Genomic DNA, 20,246 nt, shown 5'->3' with positions numbered 1-20,246 from the left:
GCCAATTTGTCACAAAGTAATTGTTTCATTTCTTTTTATCAAATTTTATTTTTTGAGGCTCAAGTTCAAGTGAATGTGTGCCAGTTTGTCACCAAGTAATTGTTTCATTTCTTTTTATCAAATTTTATTTTTTGAGGTTCAAGCTCAAGTGAATGTGTTAATTATGATCTAGGTTCACAGTCAGCAATAAACAAACAACAACCAATAGTGTCATGGCGGAGAATGATACTTTATTATATTGAACGCGTGCACCTTTGCGCACCATATCAACATCCCCTTTTCTTTAAAAAAAAATTAAAAAAAAATAAAACATTTCGGGGAGTATCATAGAAAAAAAATAAAACAAAACCACAACATAAACAACTAAACATAACATACATGTATACGCTTCAATCAATATGAAACATATCACATTTAAAAATCAACATTCAATAGTTCATTAAGACACATAGTCATTGAATCTTGTCGGTTTCTTCAACTGATCCCTTGGTCGCAGGGAATGATGAGTTGATGAGTGGCGAACGTGTTGATCCTGAGTTCTATTGTCCTGTAAGTTGGCATCAGTATCGGGAAATATATCTTCTTCTGTTTCTCTGTTCGGGTTAATATGCACTCTGTTTCTTTGATACACTGCACCATTGTCACCTCGAATAATGTAAGCTCTCTGATTGACTTGAGACTGGATTCTTCCACGTCTCCATGTAGGGTCATTAGGAGATTGGAAATAGACCATCTGTCCAGTTTTCAGCTGACTTAAATTTCTTGACCTCTTATCATAAGATGTTTTTACACTCATCTGACGTTTTTCTTTCCTTCTCATAATGTTCTCTTGACATGTAGAAATCTTAATGTTACTCCTTTTGTTTGGTATCAGTGTTCGAGTCATCCGACCAAAAAACATCTGAACTGGGCTTAGATTTGTGTCTTGCCTTGGAGTATTTCTAAATTCCAGAAGAGCTTCATAAGCATCTGACTTTGATTCTCTAGATTTCTTCATTATGTTCTTCAAAATTTTAACTGCTGACTCAGCCTTTCCATTGGATTGATGGTGTCCTGGAGAAGATTTCAAATGAGTCACTCCCCATTCCATCATAAATTTGGAAAAATATTCCGATGTGAACTGAGGTCCGCTATCAGATATACAAACTTTGGGCACCCCATATCTTGCAAATAAAACTTTCAGTTTCTTTATAATTGCGTGTGTTGTTGTCAACTGCATGTTTTCTACCTCTATGAAATTTGAATAATAGTCCACTATGGCTAGATATTGTTGGTCACACATTTGAAATAAATCAATTCCAATCTTGTCCCACGGATTAGAACCTATTTCGTGCTGTATTAATTCTTCTCTCTGATTTGCTGGTTTATTTTTCTGACAAATGTAGCATGAGTTGGCTATTTCCTGTATTCGAGCTGATAATCCAGGCCAGAAAACTGTTTCTTTTGCTCTTCTTTTCATTGAGTCTACTCCCAGATGTGCTGCATGGAGTTTTTCTTCTATTTCCTTGCGAAGTGATATCGGTATGATTATTTGTTCTCCTTTCAACAAGAGTCCGTCTTCGTATGTTAACATGTCTCTAAGTGAAAAATATTGTTTGAGTTCAGGTAAACTATTATGTTTGTCTGGCCATCCATTTAGGATATACTGAATAAGTGTTTGCAATGTTCTATCTTTCTCTGTCTCGATTCTGACTTTCTCCAGCACTGCATCTGGTATTGCCAGTCCCACTGTATTGACACAAACATCAGGGATATCACTCTTTTCCTCTGATGGGTCTCTACTCAAAGTATCAGCTATGAACAAATTTTTGCCTTTGACATATTGAAACTGGATATCGTAACGATAAAGACGCATCATTAGACTTTGTAGCCTTCTTGGAGCAGAACTGAGTGGTTTTTGAAGGATGTTTTCCAGTGGTTTATGGTCATTCTGAACTATAACTGTCCTGCCATACGTATACTGGTCAAAACGTTCCAAACCAACAACCACTGCTAACAATTCTTTTTCAATCTGTGCCCATCTTTTCTGAGTATCAGTTAATGATCTAGAAGCATATGCTATTGGACTGCCATCTTGTAATAACGCTGCTCCTAACCCATTTTGGCTACTATCTGTTTGTAATGTAAGCTCTTTGTTAGGGTCAAAATATATCAATGTGCCATGAGTCGATATTTTCTGTTTTATCTTGTTGAAAGCTCGTGTGCATTGATCAGACCAAACAAATGGTGTGTTCTTTCTGACCAACTCTGTTATGGGCTGTAAATCTGTCGACAAGTCTGGAACAAATCTTGCAAGATATTGAACCATGCCACAGAATCTTCGGACTGATGAAATATCTTTTGGAGCATTCAAACTCAAAATCGCAGATACTTTGTTCGGGTCTGGTTTTATTCCTGCTTCTGTAATAATATGACCCAAAAAATTAATTTCAGCTGTTCTAAAAACAGACTTTTCATGGTTCAGTTTAATCTTCTTTTCTTGACATCTCTTCATCAGCTCTCTTAGGTTAATATCATGATTTCTGAGTGCTTCTTCTTTCGTTCTTCCTCTTCCTACCACTATAATATCATCAACGTAATTGAAACAGCCTTTCAGTCCTTCTAGTGCTAGATTTAATCGTCTCTGAAAAATTTCTGAACTCACTTTCAGTCCAAATGGTAATCGTTTCCATTTGTATCTACCAAAAGGGGTTATCATTGCTGTCAAATTAGATGACGCTGTGTCTAGTCTGACATGCCAGAAAGCTTCTTGCACATCCAATTTGCTGAATATTTTGGCATCGTTCAAATCTGCCAATATGTCATCTAAAGTAGCAAGATTATAGAATTCCCTTAGTAAAACTTTATTCAGGGCTTGTGGATCTATGCAGATCCTAATTTTTCCATTAGCTTTTTCCACAATTGCCATCTGACTCACCCACTCTGTAGGCTCTATCACTGGTTCTATGATTCCTCTCTGCACTAGGGTCTTTAACTCCTCCTTAACTCTTTCTTGTAAAGCAATAGGGATCTTTCTACACGGCAGAACCTTGGGCTTAATGCTGCTATCAATCTTTAAAGACACTTCTCCTAAGTCACCCAAATCACCAGTAAACTTTGGACTACAGTCTTCTTCTTGGTTATTCACTACTGATGCTATGAACCTATCTTTATTGACTTTGATTAACTTCATTCTTGTTAAAGTTTCATGACCTAGAAGGCATGCTAGATTATTTGGTACAACTATATATTCCACCTCAAATGTTTCGTTAGTTTTCTCATTTCTCGTCGTTAGAGTGGCTTTCCCTAAGGGTCTCATTTCAGTCTTATTCCACATTAGTAATCTTTGCGTTGCCTTTTCTATCTGATTCTTATTTACGTATTTTTCCTGGATGGTATTTACATCAGCTCCACTATCCATTTGAAACCTTACACGGTGACCATTTACTGTCATAACTGCTGTCATCCTTTTCGTTTTGTGGTTCTCCAAAGACATCACCCATTCATTTTTTACCATCATGACATCATCTCTTGTGTCCGACTGTATCTGTCTTTCATCGTTAGACATATCATCTGACACCTGCTGAATTTTCTTTTTGCACATTACAGCAAAATGATGTCTCCCCTTGCATGCTAGGCACATTTTACCCCATGCAGGGCACTTTTCTTTAATGTATTCGTGAATCTTTCCACAATACCTGCATTTACCTTTCTGAATGTTTGTTCTTGAAGGTGTTGATACTTTCTCTATGATTGGAGGGTCGGCTTGCATTTGTCTCAACTGTTTGTTGGCGGTCTCGTACGCTCTGCAAATGTCTCTGCACCTTTGCAATGTGAGACTACTATCTTGTAGCAATTTCATTTTGAGGCATTCATGTCTAATACCAAGAACTACTCTGTCTCTAATCAAGCTATCTTCCAGGCGTTCAAAACAACACGTTTTTGCTAGTCTTCTCAGATTTGTTATGTACTTGTCAATGTCCTCGCCTTCTTGCTGTTCACGAGTATTGAACACATAGCGCTCATAAGTTTCATTCGTTTTTCCAAAGCAAACACTTTCAAATTTGTTCACTATTTCTTCCATCTTTCTTTCTTTTCCCTTCTCAATTTCAAGACCTTCATATATGTCCATCGCTTTTGTCCCTATAATTGTTAGAAAGGTGGCCACTCTGACCTCCTCTGATTCTTCCGACATTTTAGTGGCTAACTCATAGTTTCGCCAGCTCCGGTGAAACTTTTGCCAATTAGCGGCCATGTTTCCTTCTACCTCGAGCGGCTCGGGTACAGGAAGGAAATTTCTAGCTGCCATTGCACGGCGTAGCCTTGAATTGTTGCCTATTTATTATTGCAAACAATAAACCTTTATATACTGATTAATGATTACCTCTGATCATTAATATACCGCTGCCACCATGTTAATTATGATCTAGGTTCACAGTCAGCAATAAACAAACAACAACCAATAGTGTCATGGCGGAGAATGATACTTTATTATATTGAACGCGTGCACCTTTGCGCACCATATCAACAGAATGTGTGCCAGCTTGTCACCAAGTAATTGTTTCATTTCTTTTTATCAAATTTTATTTTTGAGGCTCAAGTATTCTACATTTTAACTAAAATGACTTTATCAGTTGCTCCTGCTACAATCACTTTGTGGGCAACAGTCTCGTGATTAGGTATTGCTCAACACTTTATGCAAACATTTTCACATTTTTTTTCAGGATTACCAACATAATTAGAATAATAAGATAATGTACCGCACCCCCCATTTAGTCACAAAATTTAGAAACACTTAATCAGCGCATTAGGGTAAAGACTAAAGTAATACAGATACATAGTGATAGGCAAAAGTTAACTAAAAAGTTGCTAACTTTTAGTTTAACTAAAAAAAATTAGTTAAGGCCAAAGTTTAATTTAAAAAAAAAAGTTTAGTTAAAATCCTAGTTTAATTATTTTTTTTTTAGTTACAAACTAAAAAGTTTAATTACAAATTTTACAAACTTTTTTAACATACACACCAATAAATATTTAGATCTATATATGTAATTTGGAGAATATATTTAATGAATAATAGAGAGGAGAATAAACTAGAGGGTGCACAGGTCACTAGAAAGCCTTTTGACCTTTACCCTGTAATGGCCGCTATTCCCGCCTTTAAAAAAAAATACACGTGTTCATTATATTTCTAGCAAGTTTCACTGCTTGATAAATCCTGATTCTATAGATCTACATTTTGCTTCTTTTTTTATTAAACACCAGTGTGTTCCTGTATAGCTGCAGGCAAAGAATTTTGCTTTACTATAGATCTAAAAGAAATGTCGACTCTTTTTATTTTAAAACTTTTTACTAGATCTAGAGTTAGAGTCTAGTGACGTCTAAGTCTATTAACTATTAGTCTATTTTACTACTGAATACTACTAGTATTATCATCATCATTAGTATTAGATCAATAGTCATAATAGTCTATATTTAATTTTTTTTAGTTATTATAATGTTTTGCTTTCTACATATGACGTCAAAAAACATAAAAGTAAGCCTTCTCTCTCTTTTGAAATGCAGCTAGCTTATAAGAAAGGGTTTCATGAACTAGAAATACATCTCTCTCCATTCAGTACTGAAGACAAACAAAACCTCACATCAACATGGATATGTTAAGCATTGAAGGTAGAGCTACCCAAGTGTTTGATATAGGAAGATATTTCTTATCTTATCTTATATAATACAGACCGTTACTTCAAAAAGAAGATGATTACATCCTACGCGTCATGCATTTAGTCATGCATATTAACCAATGACTTAAATACTGCCAAGTCACTGGTTTTCCTGGCTAGCTCAGGCAACCCATTCCATGCTCTAATAGCACCAGGGAAGAAGGAGTATTTGTACAAATTTGCCCTAGCATATGGGACGAGGAATGTGCCTTTATCTTTGTGTCTTTCAGAGTATTTTAAATTTTGTTTTTGTATTTGAAGATTTCGGTCTGAATGATCCATCAGGCCTTAAGAAATGTGCAATAAAAAGAAAAAAAGTATGTCAAATTCTTAGGGCGATGTGGTGGCTGAGTTTTAAAGCACTTAGCATCTGAACTGAGAAGTCACAGGTTTGATTCTTGGTGAAGAATGGGATTTTGAATTTGGGGATTTTTAGGACACTCCTGAATCCATCCAACTCTAATGGCTACCTGATATTAATTAGGGAATAAAGGCAGATGGTCGTTATGCTGGCCACATGACACCCTCGTTAACCATCAGAATGTTGTAATGGCAGTCCGAAGCACATGCCATAGTCCAGGCAACCATAATTATTCTGCTTATCTAGAATGGTATGTGGTGATCATTTCATTAGTGTCTTGTTTATGTTCTATCCTAATACAGTCTGTCTTGAGACGTGACAGTCTTATGTTCTATCCTAATACACTCTGCCTTGAGACGTGACAGTCTTGTTTATGTTCTATCCTAATACAGTCTGTCTTGAGACGTGACAGTCTTGTTTATGTTCTATCCTAATACAGTCTGTCTTGAGACGTGACAGTCTTATGTTCTATCCTAATACAGTCTGTCTTGAGATGTGACAGTCTTATGTTCTATCCTAATACAGTCTGTCTTGAGACGTGACAGTCTTGTTTATGTTCTATCCTAATACAGTCTGTCTTGAGACGTGACAGTCTTATGTTCTATCCTAATAGAGTCTGTCTTGAGACATGACAGTCTTGTTTATGTTCTATCCTAATACAATCTGCCTTGAGACGTGACAGTCTTATGTTCTATCCTAATACACTCTGTCTTGAGACGTGACAGTCTTATGTTCTATCCTAATACAGTCTGTCTTGAGACGTGACAGTCTTATGTTCTATCCTAATACAGTCTGTCTTGAGACGTGACAGTCTTATGTTCTATCCTAATACAGTCTGTCTTGAGATGTGACAGTCTTATGTTCTATCCTAATACAGTCTGTCTTGAGACGTGACAGTCTTATGTTCTATCCTAATACAGTCTGCCTTGAGATGTGACAGTCTTGTTTATGTTCTATCCTAATACAGTCTGCCTTGAGACGTGACAGTCTTATGTTCTATCCTAATACAGTCTGTCTTGAGACGTGAATGTCTTATGTTCTATCCTAATACAGTCTGTCTTGAGATGTGACAGTCTTATGTTCTATCCTAATACAGTCTGCATTGAGACGTGACAGTCTTGTTTATGTTCTATCCTAATACAGTCTGTCTTGAGACGTGAATGTCTTATGTTCTATCCTAATACAGTCTGTCTTGAGATGTGACAGTCTTATGTTCTATCCTAATACAGTCTGTCTTGAGACGTGACAGTCTTATGTTCTATCCTAATACAGTCTGTTTTGAGACGTGACAGTCTTATGTTCTATCCTAATACAGTCTGTCTTGAGACGTGACAGTCTTATGTTCTATCCTAATACAGTCTGTCTTGAGACGTGACAGTCTTATGTTCTATCCTAATACAGTCTGCCTTGAGACGTGACAGTCTTATGTTCTATCCTAATACAGTCTGTCTTGAGACGTGACAGTCTTATGTTCTATCCTAATACAGTCTGTCTTGAGACGTGACAGTCTTATTTATGTTCTATCCTAATACACTCTGCCTTGAGACGTGACAGTCTTATGTTCTATCCTAATACAGTCTGTCTTGAGATGTGACAGTCTTATGTTCTATCCTTATACAGTCTGTCTTGAGACGTGACAGTCTTGTGTTCTATCCTAATACAGTCTGTCTTGAGACGTGACAGTCTTATGTTCTACCCTAATACAGTCTGTCTTGAGACGTGACAGTCTTGTTTATGTTCTATCCTAATACAGTCTGTCTTGAGACGTGACAGTCTTATGTTCTATCCTAATACAGTCTGTCTTGAGATGTGACAGTCTTATGTTCTATCCTAATACAGTCTGTCTTGAGACGTGACAGTCTTATGTTCTATCCTAATACAGTCTGTCTTGAGACGTGACAGTCTTATGTTCTATCCTAATACAGTCTGTCTTGAGACGTGACAGTCTTATGTTCTATCCTAATACAGTCTGTCTTGAGACGTGACAGTCTTATGTTCTATCCTAATACAGTCTGTCTTGAGACGTGACAGTCTTATGTTCTATCCTAATACAGTCTGTCTTGAGACGTGACAGTCTTATGTTCTATCCTAATACACTCTGCCTTGAGACGTGACAGTCTTGTTTATGTTCTATCCTAATACAGTCTGTCTTGAGACGTGACAGTCTTGTTAATGTTCTATCCTAATACAGTCTGTCTTGAGACGTGACAGTCTTATGTTCTATCCTAATACACTCTGTCTTGAGACGTGACAGTCTTATGTTCTATCCTAATACAGTCTGTCTTGAGACGTGACAGTCTTATGTTCTATCCTAATACAGTCTGTCTTGAGACGTGGCAGTCTTATGTTCTATCCTAATACAGTCTGTCTTGAGATGTGACAGTCTTATGTTCTATCCTAATACAGTCTGTCTTGAGACGTGACAGTCTTATGTTCTATCCTAATACAGTCTGCCTTGAGATGTGACAGTCTTGTTTATGTTCTATCCTAATACAGTCTGCCTTGAGACGTGACAGTCTTATGTTCAATCCTAATACAGTCTGTCTTGAGACGTGAATGTCTTATGTTCTATCCTAATACAGTCTGTCTTGAGATGTGACAGTCTTATGTTCTATCCTAATACAGTCTGCCTTGAGACGTGACAGTGTCGTTTATGTTCTATCCTAATACAGTCTGCCTTGAGACGTGACAGTCTTATGTTCTATCCTAATACAGTCTGTCTTGAGACGTGAATGTCTTATGTTCTATCCTAATACAGTCTGTCTTGAGACGTGACAGTCTTATGTTCTATCCTTATACAGTCTGTCTTGAGACGTGACAGTCTTGTGTTCTATCCTAATACAGTCTGTCTTGAGACGTGACAGTCTTGTTTATGTTCTATCCTAATACAGTCTGTCTTGAGATGTGACAGTCTTGTTTATGTTCTACCCTAATACAGTCTGTCTTGAGATGTGACAGTCTTGTTTATGTTCCATCCTAATACAGTCTGTCTTGAGATGTGACAGTCTTGTTTATGTTCTATCTTAATACAGTCTGTCTTGAGACGTGACAGTCTTGTTTATGTTCTACCCTAATACAGTCTGTCTTGAGACGTGACAGTCTTGTTTATGTTCTACCCTAATACAGTCTGTCTTGAGATGTGACAGTCTTGTTTATGTTCTACCCTAATACAGTCTGTCTTGAGATGTGACAGTCTTGTTTATGTTCTATCCTAATACAGTCTGTCTTGAGATGTGACAGTCTTGTTTATGTTCTACCCTAATACAGTCTGTCTTGAGATGTGACAGTCTTGTTTATGTTCTATCCTAATACAGTCTGTCTTGAGATGTGACAGTCTTGTTTATGTTCTACCCTAATACAGTCTGCCTTGAGATGTGACAGTCTTGTTTATGTTCTATCTTAATACAGTCTGTCTTGAGACGTGACAGTCTTATGTTCTATCCTAATACACTCTGTCTTGAGACGTGACAGTCTTATGTTCTATCCTAATACAGTCTGTCTTGAGACGTGACAGTCTTATGTTCTATCCTAATACAGTCTGTCTTGAGACGTGGCAGTCTTATGTTCTATCCTAATACAGTCTGTCTTGAGATGTGACAGTCTTATGTTCTATCCTAATACAGTCTGTCTTGAGACGTGACAGTCTTATGTTCTATCCTAATACAGTCTGCCTTGAGATGTGACAGTCTTGTTTATGTTCTATCCTAATACAGTCTGCCTTGAGACGTGACAGTCTTATGTTCAATCCTAATACAGTCTGTCTTGAGACGTGAATGTCTTATGTTCTATCCTAATACAGTCTGTCTTGAGATGTGACAGTCTTATGTTCTATCCTAATACAGTCTGCCTTGAGACGTGACAGTGTCGTTTATGTTCTATCCTAATACAGTCTGCCTTGAGACGTGACAGTCTTATGTTCTATCCTAATACAGTCTGTCTTGAGACGTGAATGTCTTATGTTCTATCCTAATACAGTCTGTCTTGAGACGTGACAGTCTTATGTTCTATCCTTATACAGTCTGTCTTGAGACGTGACAGTCTTGTGTTCTATCCTAATACAGTCTGTCTTGAGACGTGACAGTCTTGTTTATGTTCTATCCTAATACAGTCTGTCTTGAGATGTGACAGTCTTGTTTATGTTCTACCCTAATACAGTCTGTCTTGAGATGTGACAGTCTTGTTTATGTTCCATCCTAATACAGTCTGTCTTGAGATGTGACAGTCTTGTTTATGTTCTATCTTAATACAGTCTGTCTTGAGACGTGACAGTCTTGTTTATGTTCTACCCTAATACAGTCTGTCTTGAGACGTGACAGTCTTGTTTATGTTCTACCCTAATACAGTCTGTCTTGAGATGTGACAGTCTTGTTTATGTTCTACCCTAATACAGTCTGTCTTGAGATGTGACAGTCTTGTTTATGTTCTATCCTAATACAGTCTGTCTTGAGATGTGACAGTCTTGTTTATGTTCTACCCTAATACAGTCTGTCTTGAGATGTGACAGTCTTGTTTATGTTCTATCCTAATACAGTCTGTCTTGAGATGTGACAGTCTTGTTTATGTTCTACCCTAATACAGTCTGCCTTGAGATGTGACAGTCTTGTTTATGTTCTATCCTAATACAGTCTGTCTTGAGATGTGTTGCTGCCGTGGCATAAATCACTTTGGCTACCTATCATTTTCAAACCTTGACTCAAGCTGATAAGTGTTTGCTGAGTGCCTAAAAAAATGAATTCCTCTCCCAGATACCTCTCCCCCCACCCCCCACATGTCCACAAAAGTGATTGGACCACAACACACTGAGCATGTTCTGTGATACACAGATGCAATAAAAAATGTATTATGTGTTGGCCATAGCATTGCCCTGTCTGACTTGAATGATTTGCTATGGTACTTGTGTTAGTTTTGAAGGAAAATCCGTCTTATCTCTTGGATAGCAGTAATAAACACACAAATTTGAAGTTAAATCAGCACTACTCTAGTAAGAACTGATTCTCTAGATTCTATAAGAACTGATTCTCTAGATTCTATAACAACTGATTCTCTAGATTCTATAACAACTGATTCTCTAGATTCTATAAGAACTGATTCTCTAGATTCTATAAGAACAGATTCTCTAGATTCTATAGGAACAGATTCTCTAGATTCTATAGGAACAGATTCTCTAGATTCTATAGGAAGAGATTCTCTAGATTCTATAAGAACAGATTCTCTAGATTCTATAAGAACTGATTCGCTAGATTCTATAAGAACAGATTCTCTAGATTATATAAGAACAGATTCTATAAGAACAGATTCTCTAGATTATATAAGAACAGATTCTATAAGAACAGATTCTCTAGATTCTATAAGAACTGATTCTCTAGATTCTATAAGAACTGATTCTCTAGATTCTATAAGAACAGATTCTCTAGATTCTATAAGAACTGATTCTCTAGATTCTATAAGAACAGATTCTCTAGATTCAGACTAAAATATTGTTAAAAGTGCTCTACCTGCTTCTTCAGCTATACAGGCACTGATCCCACTGTGGGCTTCCATAATGAACTCAAGCTCAGAAGATAATAGCATCTTCCTGAGCCTGGTAGATTTCTGGAATAAAATAAAAAAAAAAAAAAGTTAATTACAGGGTCTAAATTTGTAGTGTTTTAAAACTAAATTTATGCCATCACTTAACAGTTGCATCTTATTGAAATTAAATCAGTAAACTTTTTCTTCTGATTAAATTAGACTTCTCTTTAAGTTCATTTGGAAAGAGTGCAATATTTCACCAAGCTAGGATGAGAACATTTTGATGCATCTAACACAGACATTGTATGGCTGTGGTTGATTATACATAAGCTAGCAAATTTTTAGCATTATGATCCCATTAACTTATAAAAATGTAGCATTTGGGTACAGTTGTTTTTAGAGGCTTTTCTTATGTCACCCTAGAAAAGTTTTGAAAAACACATTGTCCGCATTCTGACCTTTACTTTTCTACCCCATGGAGTAACCACCCAAGCTAACTGATTTGGGACATTCAATAATTCAAATGTAGTACGTTGACAATCAAATACACAGCTGGAGATGTTTGAATGAACATGTAACTCCTTTCTACGAATGATTGTTAAAGACTAGAATAAACACCAGAAAAGTTGTGTTTTTTTTTATCACTATGGAAAATTTCTGGATATAAAAAGGGTCTTTTTTAGAATGATTTAATGATGTGAGTTTTTAAAGGATTCTTCACACACACAATATCGATTATCTGCCCCTTAATCAGTGACTTATCTCCCCTTCAATTAGTGACAGACAGACACACACAGCCAGTGTTAGTAGGACAAGAATGTCTGGACACGTAGTATAGCTCTAAGTCTATCACTCGTACAAATCTTTGACTTCTTGCTATTACACTAACAGTTGTTAGTCCAGATAACTAAACTTCCTTTTTTTTAAACAGGCATTATCAGAAACGATAACTCTCCCAGCAGCTGTTGTAGGTTTACCAGGGGAACTAACAACAATCAAACATCGCCCATGTAGATTAATTATTGATGTACTAAAGGGAGGGTATGGGGAAGGAGGGGGGGGGGCACACGAGACGTGGCAATGGAGACTAATTGTGTTTCTGTGTGTATTGGACAACATAATGAGGGTAAGCATCAAATAGCTTGACCAACTGCCTAGAGCTGATATAACAGGGATAAGGGGTAAAATAAGCAGCCTTGAGTCCAACACTGATGTCCAGGGTCCGATTTACGGTAGCTGCCAAGGGCCTCGCCCTCAAAAGGAGGCGTCTACACGTGGGATCATGAATATGAACTAAAACTCTTATTTTTGATGAGGGTACCGGAGGATTCCAGCTACCCGTCGCCTCAGCGTGGCGCCTCCGGTGGAAACTAGTAGTGGAACTAGATAAGCTAAGTACGAGTAGCGAACAAGGCCCTTGCGGGACCCCCTGTGTAAGCTTTTTTTTTTTTTTATCTCACTCGGGGTAGGGATGGAACAAGTAGCCCGCACCCCTGGTCCAAAAAGTCCGCCATGCCGTTCCACAAAGGGGGCCGTCATCAGTATCCCGTTAGCTGGAGCGGCGGTCCCTGCAAGGAACAGTGACGGTTACAGTATAGGAATATGAGATAAACTCCCCGCAGTCAGCACTGTTCTCGGCCACTTGAAGCGAGTGGGGTCCAGAAACGAGGACGGTGCGCTCTGTACGCAATGTCCAGGCCTGGTTGTTGGATAAAAGCCTTTCTAACAATCAACGGGATAATGGCGCCCACAAAGGCGCCGATTCCCTACTGGACTTCACTGAAGGTGAGGGTGTGAGGTTGAGCAAATCATGGTAGGCCTAGTCTACGAACAGAAGCATTCTACTGACACAGACAAGATTTCCTTGGTAAAACACAACACTGAGATAGGAGACAGAGTGTGATAAGTGATCCAGTGAGATTTTCTCATTGGATCGATGAAGTTAACCCAATTTCTTTGCTGAAATATGACGACTGAGCTGTCTATTGGTAAGGCTAACGGCATTTAGCCAAGTCTATTCAGAACGTTGGAGAATCACGCCCAAAGGTACGGAGACGTAGACCTACCCTCGCAGCCAATGTAAGTCCAAGAGCACTGAACTGTATGAACAGAAGTTTAGAATGGCCAAAAGTAACTCGCATCATGAACTTGCACGTGAACTGGTGGAAACTCCTTTGAAGTCAAACCAGGACTGAAAGTGGGAATTTCTGTTCCGACAGCTGATAAACCAATGGAAAAACTTGTCGTTATTTCATGCTTCGGTTAATTTCGGTACTTACTTCGATATGCTATCATGCTTCGGCTAATTTCGGTACTGACTTCGATTAGCTATCATGTTCGGTTAATTTCGGTACTGACGTCGATTTGCTATCATGCTTCGGCTAATTTCGGTACTGACGTCGATTTGCTATCATGCTTCGGTTAATTTCGGTACTTACTACGATTTGCTATCATGCTTTGCTAGTATCGGTACTGACTTCGATTAGCTATCATGTTCGGTTAATTTCGGTACTGACGTCGATTTGCTATCATGCTTCGGCTAATTTCGGTACTGACGTCGATTTGCTATCATGCTTCGGCTAATTTCGGTACTTACTACGATTTGCTATCATGCTTTGGCTAGTATCGGTACTGACTTCGATTAGCTATCATGCTTCGGCTAATTTCGGTACTGAGGTCGATTGGCTATCATGCTTCGGCTAATTTCGGTACTTACTACGATTTGCTATCATGCTTTGGCTAGTATCGGTACTGACTTCGATTAGCTATCATGCTTCGGCTAATTTCGGTACTTACTACGATATGCTATCATGCTTCGGCTAATTTCGGTACTGAGGTCGATTGGCTATCATGCTTCGGCTAATTTCGGTACTTACTACGATTTGCTATCATGCTTTGGCTAGTATCGGTACTGACTTCGATTAGCTATCATGCTTCGGCTAATTTCGGTACTGACGTCGATTTGCTATCATGCTTCGGCTAATTTCGGTACTGACGTCGATTTGCTATCATGCTTCGGCTAATTTCGGTACTTACTACGATTTGCTATCATGCTTTGGCTAGTATCGGTACTGACTTCGATTAGCTATCATGCTTCGGCTAATTTCGGTACTGACGTCGATTTGCTATCATGCTTCGGCTAATTTCGGTACTGACGTCGATTTGCTATCATGCTTCGGTTAATTTCGGTACTTACTACGATTTGCTATCATGCTTTGCTAGTATCGGTACTGACTTCGATTAGCTATCATGTTCGGTTAATTTCGGTACTGACGTCGATTTGCTATCATGCTTCGGCTAATTTCGGTACTTACTACGATTTGCTATCATGCTTCGGCTAATTTCGGTACTGAGGTCGATTGGCTATCATGCTTCTGCTAATTTCGGTACTTACTACGATTTGCTATCATGCTTTGGCTAGTATCGGTACTGACTTCGATTAGCTATCATGCTTCGGCTAATTTCGGTACTGACGTCGATTTGCTATCATGCTTCGGCTAATTTCGGTACTGACGTCGATTTGCTATCATGCTTCGGTTAATTTCGGTACTTACTACGATTTGCTATCATGCTTTGCTAGTATCGGTACTGACTTCGATTAGCTATCATGTTCGGTTAATTTCGGTACTGACGTCGATTTGCTATCATGCTTCGGCTAATTTCGGTACTTACTACTATTTGCTATCATGCTTCGGCTAATTTCAGTACTTACTACTACTAGTTACATTAACTGAGAGCTATACCCTACCCCCCTTTCTCATCCAATCACACCCTGGCCCCCCACATTCCTTATACCACTCACTATATTGTACTCCTTTCCTAACAGCACTCACAGTCTACAAGGATACAACTCAAAGTTTGTTGTTTTAGCTCTTCGCAAGTCACGTGCCCACGCGACAAAAGACGGCAGACGTGCACGTGTGTTGTCCGTGGTGACGCGAGAGACGTGTAGCTCGAGCACTTAGCGTGATGACATGCTGAAGAATGTCTGGAGTTTTAATGAAATGCTAATTGTACGCAGCACATTATTTTTATTTTTTTGCTTCGACCAGTCATATTACATATGTTGAACAAGGATCTAGACCAGTGATTCCCAAAGTGGTCTATATGGACCCCCAGGGGTCTACGAAGACCTCCAAGGGGTCCACGAAAGTAAAAAACTAAATTGGGGGTCCATGAGATGCCCACGGGGGTCTACGATAACAGATTTCATTTAAGCACATTTTATGTTCACATTCCACTAATGTAATTATTGCATACACTAATATATGATTTGTATCTTCGTTAATCCTTTAAACATTTATCCTGCTATTCAAATGAAAAATTGTTGTAATCAATTTCAATACTTATTTAAATAGCTTAATTTTGTCTACACCAGGGGTCTTCAACCTTTTTTGGCCTACCGCCCCCTTTTCGAATTTTTTTTTTTTTTAAATCCGCCAGCGCCCCCCCTCTAAGAAAAACAGTTATACAGAAGCGCGAGAAGGCAAATTTGAACAAAATATCATCTATCTATTAATTAGTATGCTGTCAATAACACTTATCCCGCTTGGGAGACGACCGCATGCCAAAGGCGATTGTTGTGAACTCCTTGGCCTATGTCTGACGAGCTTTAAGGAGGACTGAGTTACAGAGGTGCCCCCCCCCTACCCCGTGAGCGCTATGAAGATTTATTCAGGCATTCAGGCGCCATTTCGCTCTCACTGGCATAGAGGAAAGTAACTGGCAGCATTCTCTGGCAGCAGATAGCCTCTGAGAGAAACAGTTCGAGAGCTCTTACAAAAACTGCGGGACAAACATTTGATACTCAAAGAAAAGCCAGCATACAACGGCTTTGTCTGCATACAAATTCGGGAAAATATGTAGATCGCAGTTGTGTTTGCGTAGTTATGTGAAACACTGGACTCAGCGGTAATCTTGGGAATTAAAGGCAAAAACAGCCAATATTATCATTATGCAAAAATTTTGCCAAATAATTTGCAGTGATTACACACAAAAATTAATTGTAAAGACTTTCTTTCAAATCCTAAGAAAAGTCTCCGTTTAAATTTTTGAATATTAGGGCCTACTGTTTTTAGGTTTAATTGTAAATTTAGCTTTATATTTTAATATAAATATTATTATTGCAGAATTCACTACAAAATGAAATTAAGCTAATGGGAACCTTATGTCCCCTGCGGTCTGACAATATTAGAAATTTCCAGCTTTAATTTAGCCAAAGCAAGGCGAAGGTCTCCTCTAGTGGCTACATCCAGTCTATTTCTTTGCTTATTCATTAACTTTGTTACGTACTAAATCTAGGTTAACCATGTTTACTGAAAAGCTAAAACATAATTCCAATTTCGACAACAGTCTTGGAATTTTACTGAAACATTTAAATGCAGCCACATCTCTGTTGTGCCTCCAGGGACGTAGCTAGGAATTTCCATCGTTTGGGGTCCAGGGGGCTTGACATCTTTGGGAGCCGCTGCGTTTTGCGTAATATTTAATTTAATTAATTAAAAAAGCACTAGTTTGGGCCCCTCCCTTAAATGGGGGCCCGGGAGATTTTCAATTTTCCCTTACCCCCACCCTAGCTACGCCGCTGTGTGCCTCCTATGTTTACATTCTTTTTACTGAAGACATAGTTTTGTAAATCTATTTTTTCATGCAACTCAATTTGAACGTCAGTAACAGATGTTTAATAATTGTCATTTATATTTTTTTTTCTAAATTTTAGAAGCGAATCTTAATTTCTTCATAGAGCATTGCTATGGGAATTGCATAGATATCGATGTCCTTGGGCAGTAATTCATTAGTTAACAAACAAATTATGTGAGATTGTAAAACTCTGTAAAATAGATTTAATATCTCGATAAAAGAAGAAAATGATATTATCAATAAAAGTCAATTTCTTTCCTAGCAGTCAGAGGTTCGTTTCATTCATTTGTGTGAGATGCCTACCCTGTAAAACAATTTTTTAGCCTGCTTTAAGTCATCGCCAAACGTTGAATCTTCCCGTTTCTCAAAAAAAAAAAAAAAAGAAAATTATTTAAGAGCTTAAAAATACGAGCCATAACAATTAATAAACCCCTTTCGAAATCCAGCGAACTTCATTTTACAACAAGAGTCTAACATCTTTTTCATCATTTGTTTCACAAAACTGTTTCGGCATGGGTTTGAATTTTATTTACAGTTTTATAATTAGATTCCAATAGAAATGAAATTGCGGGCTAAACTTTTCTTGTATATCATAACCATAGACATAAATAAATATAGACTGGATAGATTTGTTCTTTATTCTATATTACCTATAAAGTCATTGTAGCGTCCAACCACTGATGGTTTCCTATATGTCCTCATAAGCTACATAACTAGAAAATTTTGAAATAATATTTCAATTCTAACAGAAAAAAAGTCTTCTTGTGTTACATATGTTTTAAAATAAATTTAGTTTTAATCAATTTTTCAACAATATCATACGAATTTTTAAAAAACTATGCATTTTTCTAAAAAGCCATTAAAACATATCCTGCTTTGCCGTTTTTTGTTTTTAAAATTGTTTTAATTGTAGATTTTTATAATTGTTCATGAATATTCTTAACTTATTTTTGGATATCGCTATATGTTCGTGAAGCCGACTTGGTTTCATAACCTCATCTGAAAATGCCATCAAAGTAGAACTTATTTTTTTTCTAGTGGCAATTCACTAAATCTCAAGGAAATATTACATGACATTCCAGCAGGGGTGGACTGGGAATTAAAATCGGCTCGGGCATTTCTATACAACCCAGCCCACAAAAAGTATATCATATGATGGGCATCCAATTTTAGGTCTCCCTGTCCTCAAAATCATTGCATTAAGTTGTAAAATGTAGTGATAACTAAAAGCATGGATAAAGAGAACATTATATCTTTATAAGAAATACAGGTCTTATGTAAAGTTTTAGTCACTAAGTATATAGGCCCTAAAATAATGAAGCCTACTAGTAGCACTGTCTACGGATGTAGGCTATTACATTTTTTCGGATAATGTGTTAGATTTAATTAGCTTAGAGGGCCTCTTTTTACAAGGGATATTATAAAATATTTATAAAATCTTCTATATGAAGCCATTTAGGTTGCCCTACCGGCCCATTTGGGTACCGGCCCACCGGGCATTTGCCCGAATGCCCATATAGCCAGTCCTCCCCTGCATACCAGTGAGTTTTCGTAACAACATTTTATCAATGTTTTTTGTTTTTAAAAAGTTAAATTATTCTATTAAATGTTACCTTTAATGTTTTTTGCAATTAACTTTTACATATCAATATATTAACATATGTAGATAAAATAAACTATAATCTAAAAGGCGTATTACCTACTTTGTTGATCAAATCTTAAACGTTTATACGCGAAATATTCAAGGACAATAGATACTCTCCGATCATAACAAAAGAGTAAGAATGTAAAAATAGAAAATGGGATTCCCGAACTCAATTTCTAACGCTGTTCTGTTCTTAAATTAGAAACAAGATAACTATACTTTGTCTATATTTAGTTTCCCAGCTTTAATGTTGAATAATTTTTTAATTTGTTTTGTTTCAGAGCACCTTAGGTTTCTTCTTTCCGCCTTTATGCCCAGCGCCCCCTTACCGCCCCATTTTGTGCCCAGCGCCCTCCTACCGCCCCTTTGGCTCTCAGCGCCCCCCAAAATCTCAAAAACGCCCCCTAGGGAGCGATATCGCCCCCGTTGAAGACCACTGGTCTACACGTAACTAATATTTAGAACAAAAAAAAATGTAGACAGTACAGCATTCATTATTTAAAATTGGGATTCATTCTTTCCTTGTCGAACAAGCCTAAGTGACTTTTTTATGACGATATGAACCAGGTTCGCTGGAAGATCATCTGAGACAATGCTACCCTGACAAAAATAAAGATTTTAAAAACTTTCGAACACTCAAAGTTCAAAATAGACCCGCAAAATCATAGTTCGACATCATATAGAGAAGATGATGGTTTGTGAGCGTCTTACAAGATTTCTTTTCTTATAGCAAAATACGGAAAACAGCAAAGGTCAAACATTGATTCTACCAGTCGTTTTACACCAACCTACATCTGTTATTATTAAAAGAATTTCTTTAAGCAACAATACAGTTCAATGTCGCTTCGGTGGCATGAGTTATAAAATTAAAAGCTTCTTATGTAAATCTTTGCAAAATACATAAATACAGTTTGGTCTGACAAGGTGTAGCGCTGTGTGCTACAAACTATATAATGGTCACCATCTTATCTCATCTATGCCTGTAGTCCCTTCTGGGCATAGGTTACCAACCAGCTTCCTCCAGGCATCTCGGTTCTGAGCGAATCTCTCTAACTGTCGCCACGTCTTGCCCATCTGCTTTCAGATCGCGGAGACCTGGAGAACCACCATCACCACCTAGAAAAAAATCCAACTATTCATCAATAGCTGCCTGAGGAAGATTCTTATGATCCGGTGGCCAGACAAGATCTCGAATGAGGAACTGTGGCAAAGAACAGCCCACTGAAGTAGATATCCTTCAGAGACGCTGGAGATGGATAGTTCACACCCTTCGCAAGCCTGCATCCAACATAACAAGGCGAGCCCTAACCTGGAACCCCCAAGAAAAGAGAAAGAGGGGACGGCCCAGAAATACATGGCGCTAATGGTCACCGTCTCCTTATATTTTCTTAGTGTT

General features: G+C 37.8%; 1 protein-coding gene across 1 annotated transcript in view; it reads right to left on the bottom strand.

Moving 5' to 3' along the window:
• The window catches only part of LOC106079080 (phosphoenolpyruvate phosphomutase-like), a 51,214-nt gene that overhangs the window by 14,274 nt on the left and 16,694 nt on the right, over positions 1–20,246 (bottom strand). The window contains exon 3 of the mRNA XM_056005542.1: positions 11,550–11,646. Coding sequence (XP_055861517.1) covers positions 11,550–11,646 — 97 coding nt within the window. The remainder of the gene's footprint in view (positions 1–11,549; positions 11,647–20,246) is intronic.

Source organism: Biomphalaria glabrata, chromosome 12 (assembly GCF_947242115.1).
Source record: "Biomphalaria glabrata chromosome 12, xgBioGlab47.1, whole genome shotgun sequence".
In the NCBI taxonomy this organism is placed as follows: Eukaryota; Metazoa; Mollusca; class Gastropoda; family Planorbidae; genus Biomphalaria; species Biomphalaria glabrata.
This window is presented reverse-complemented; position numbering and strand designations above follow the sequence as displayed.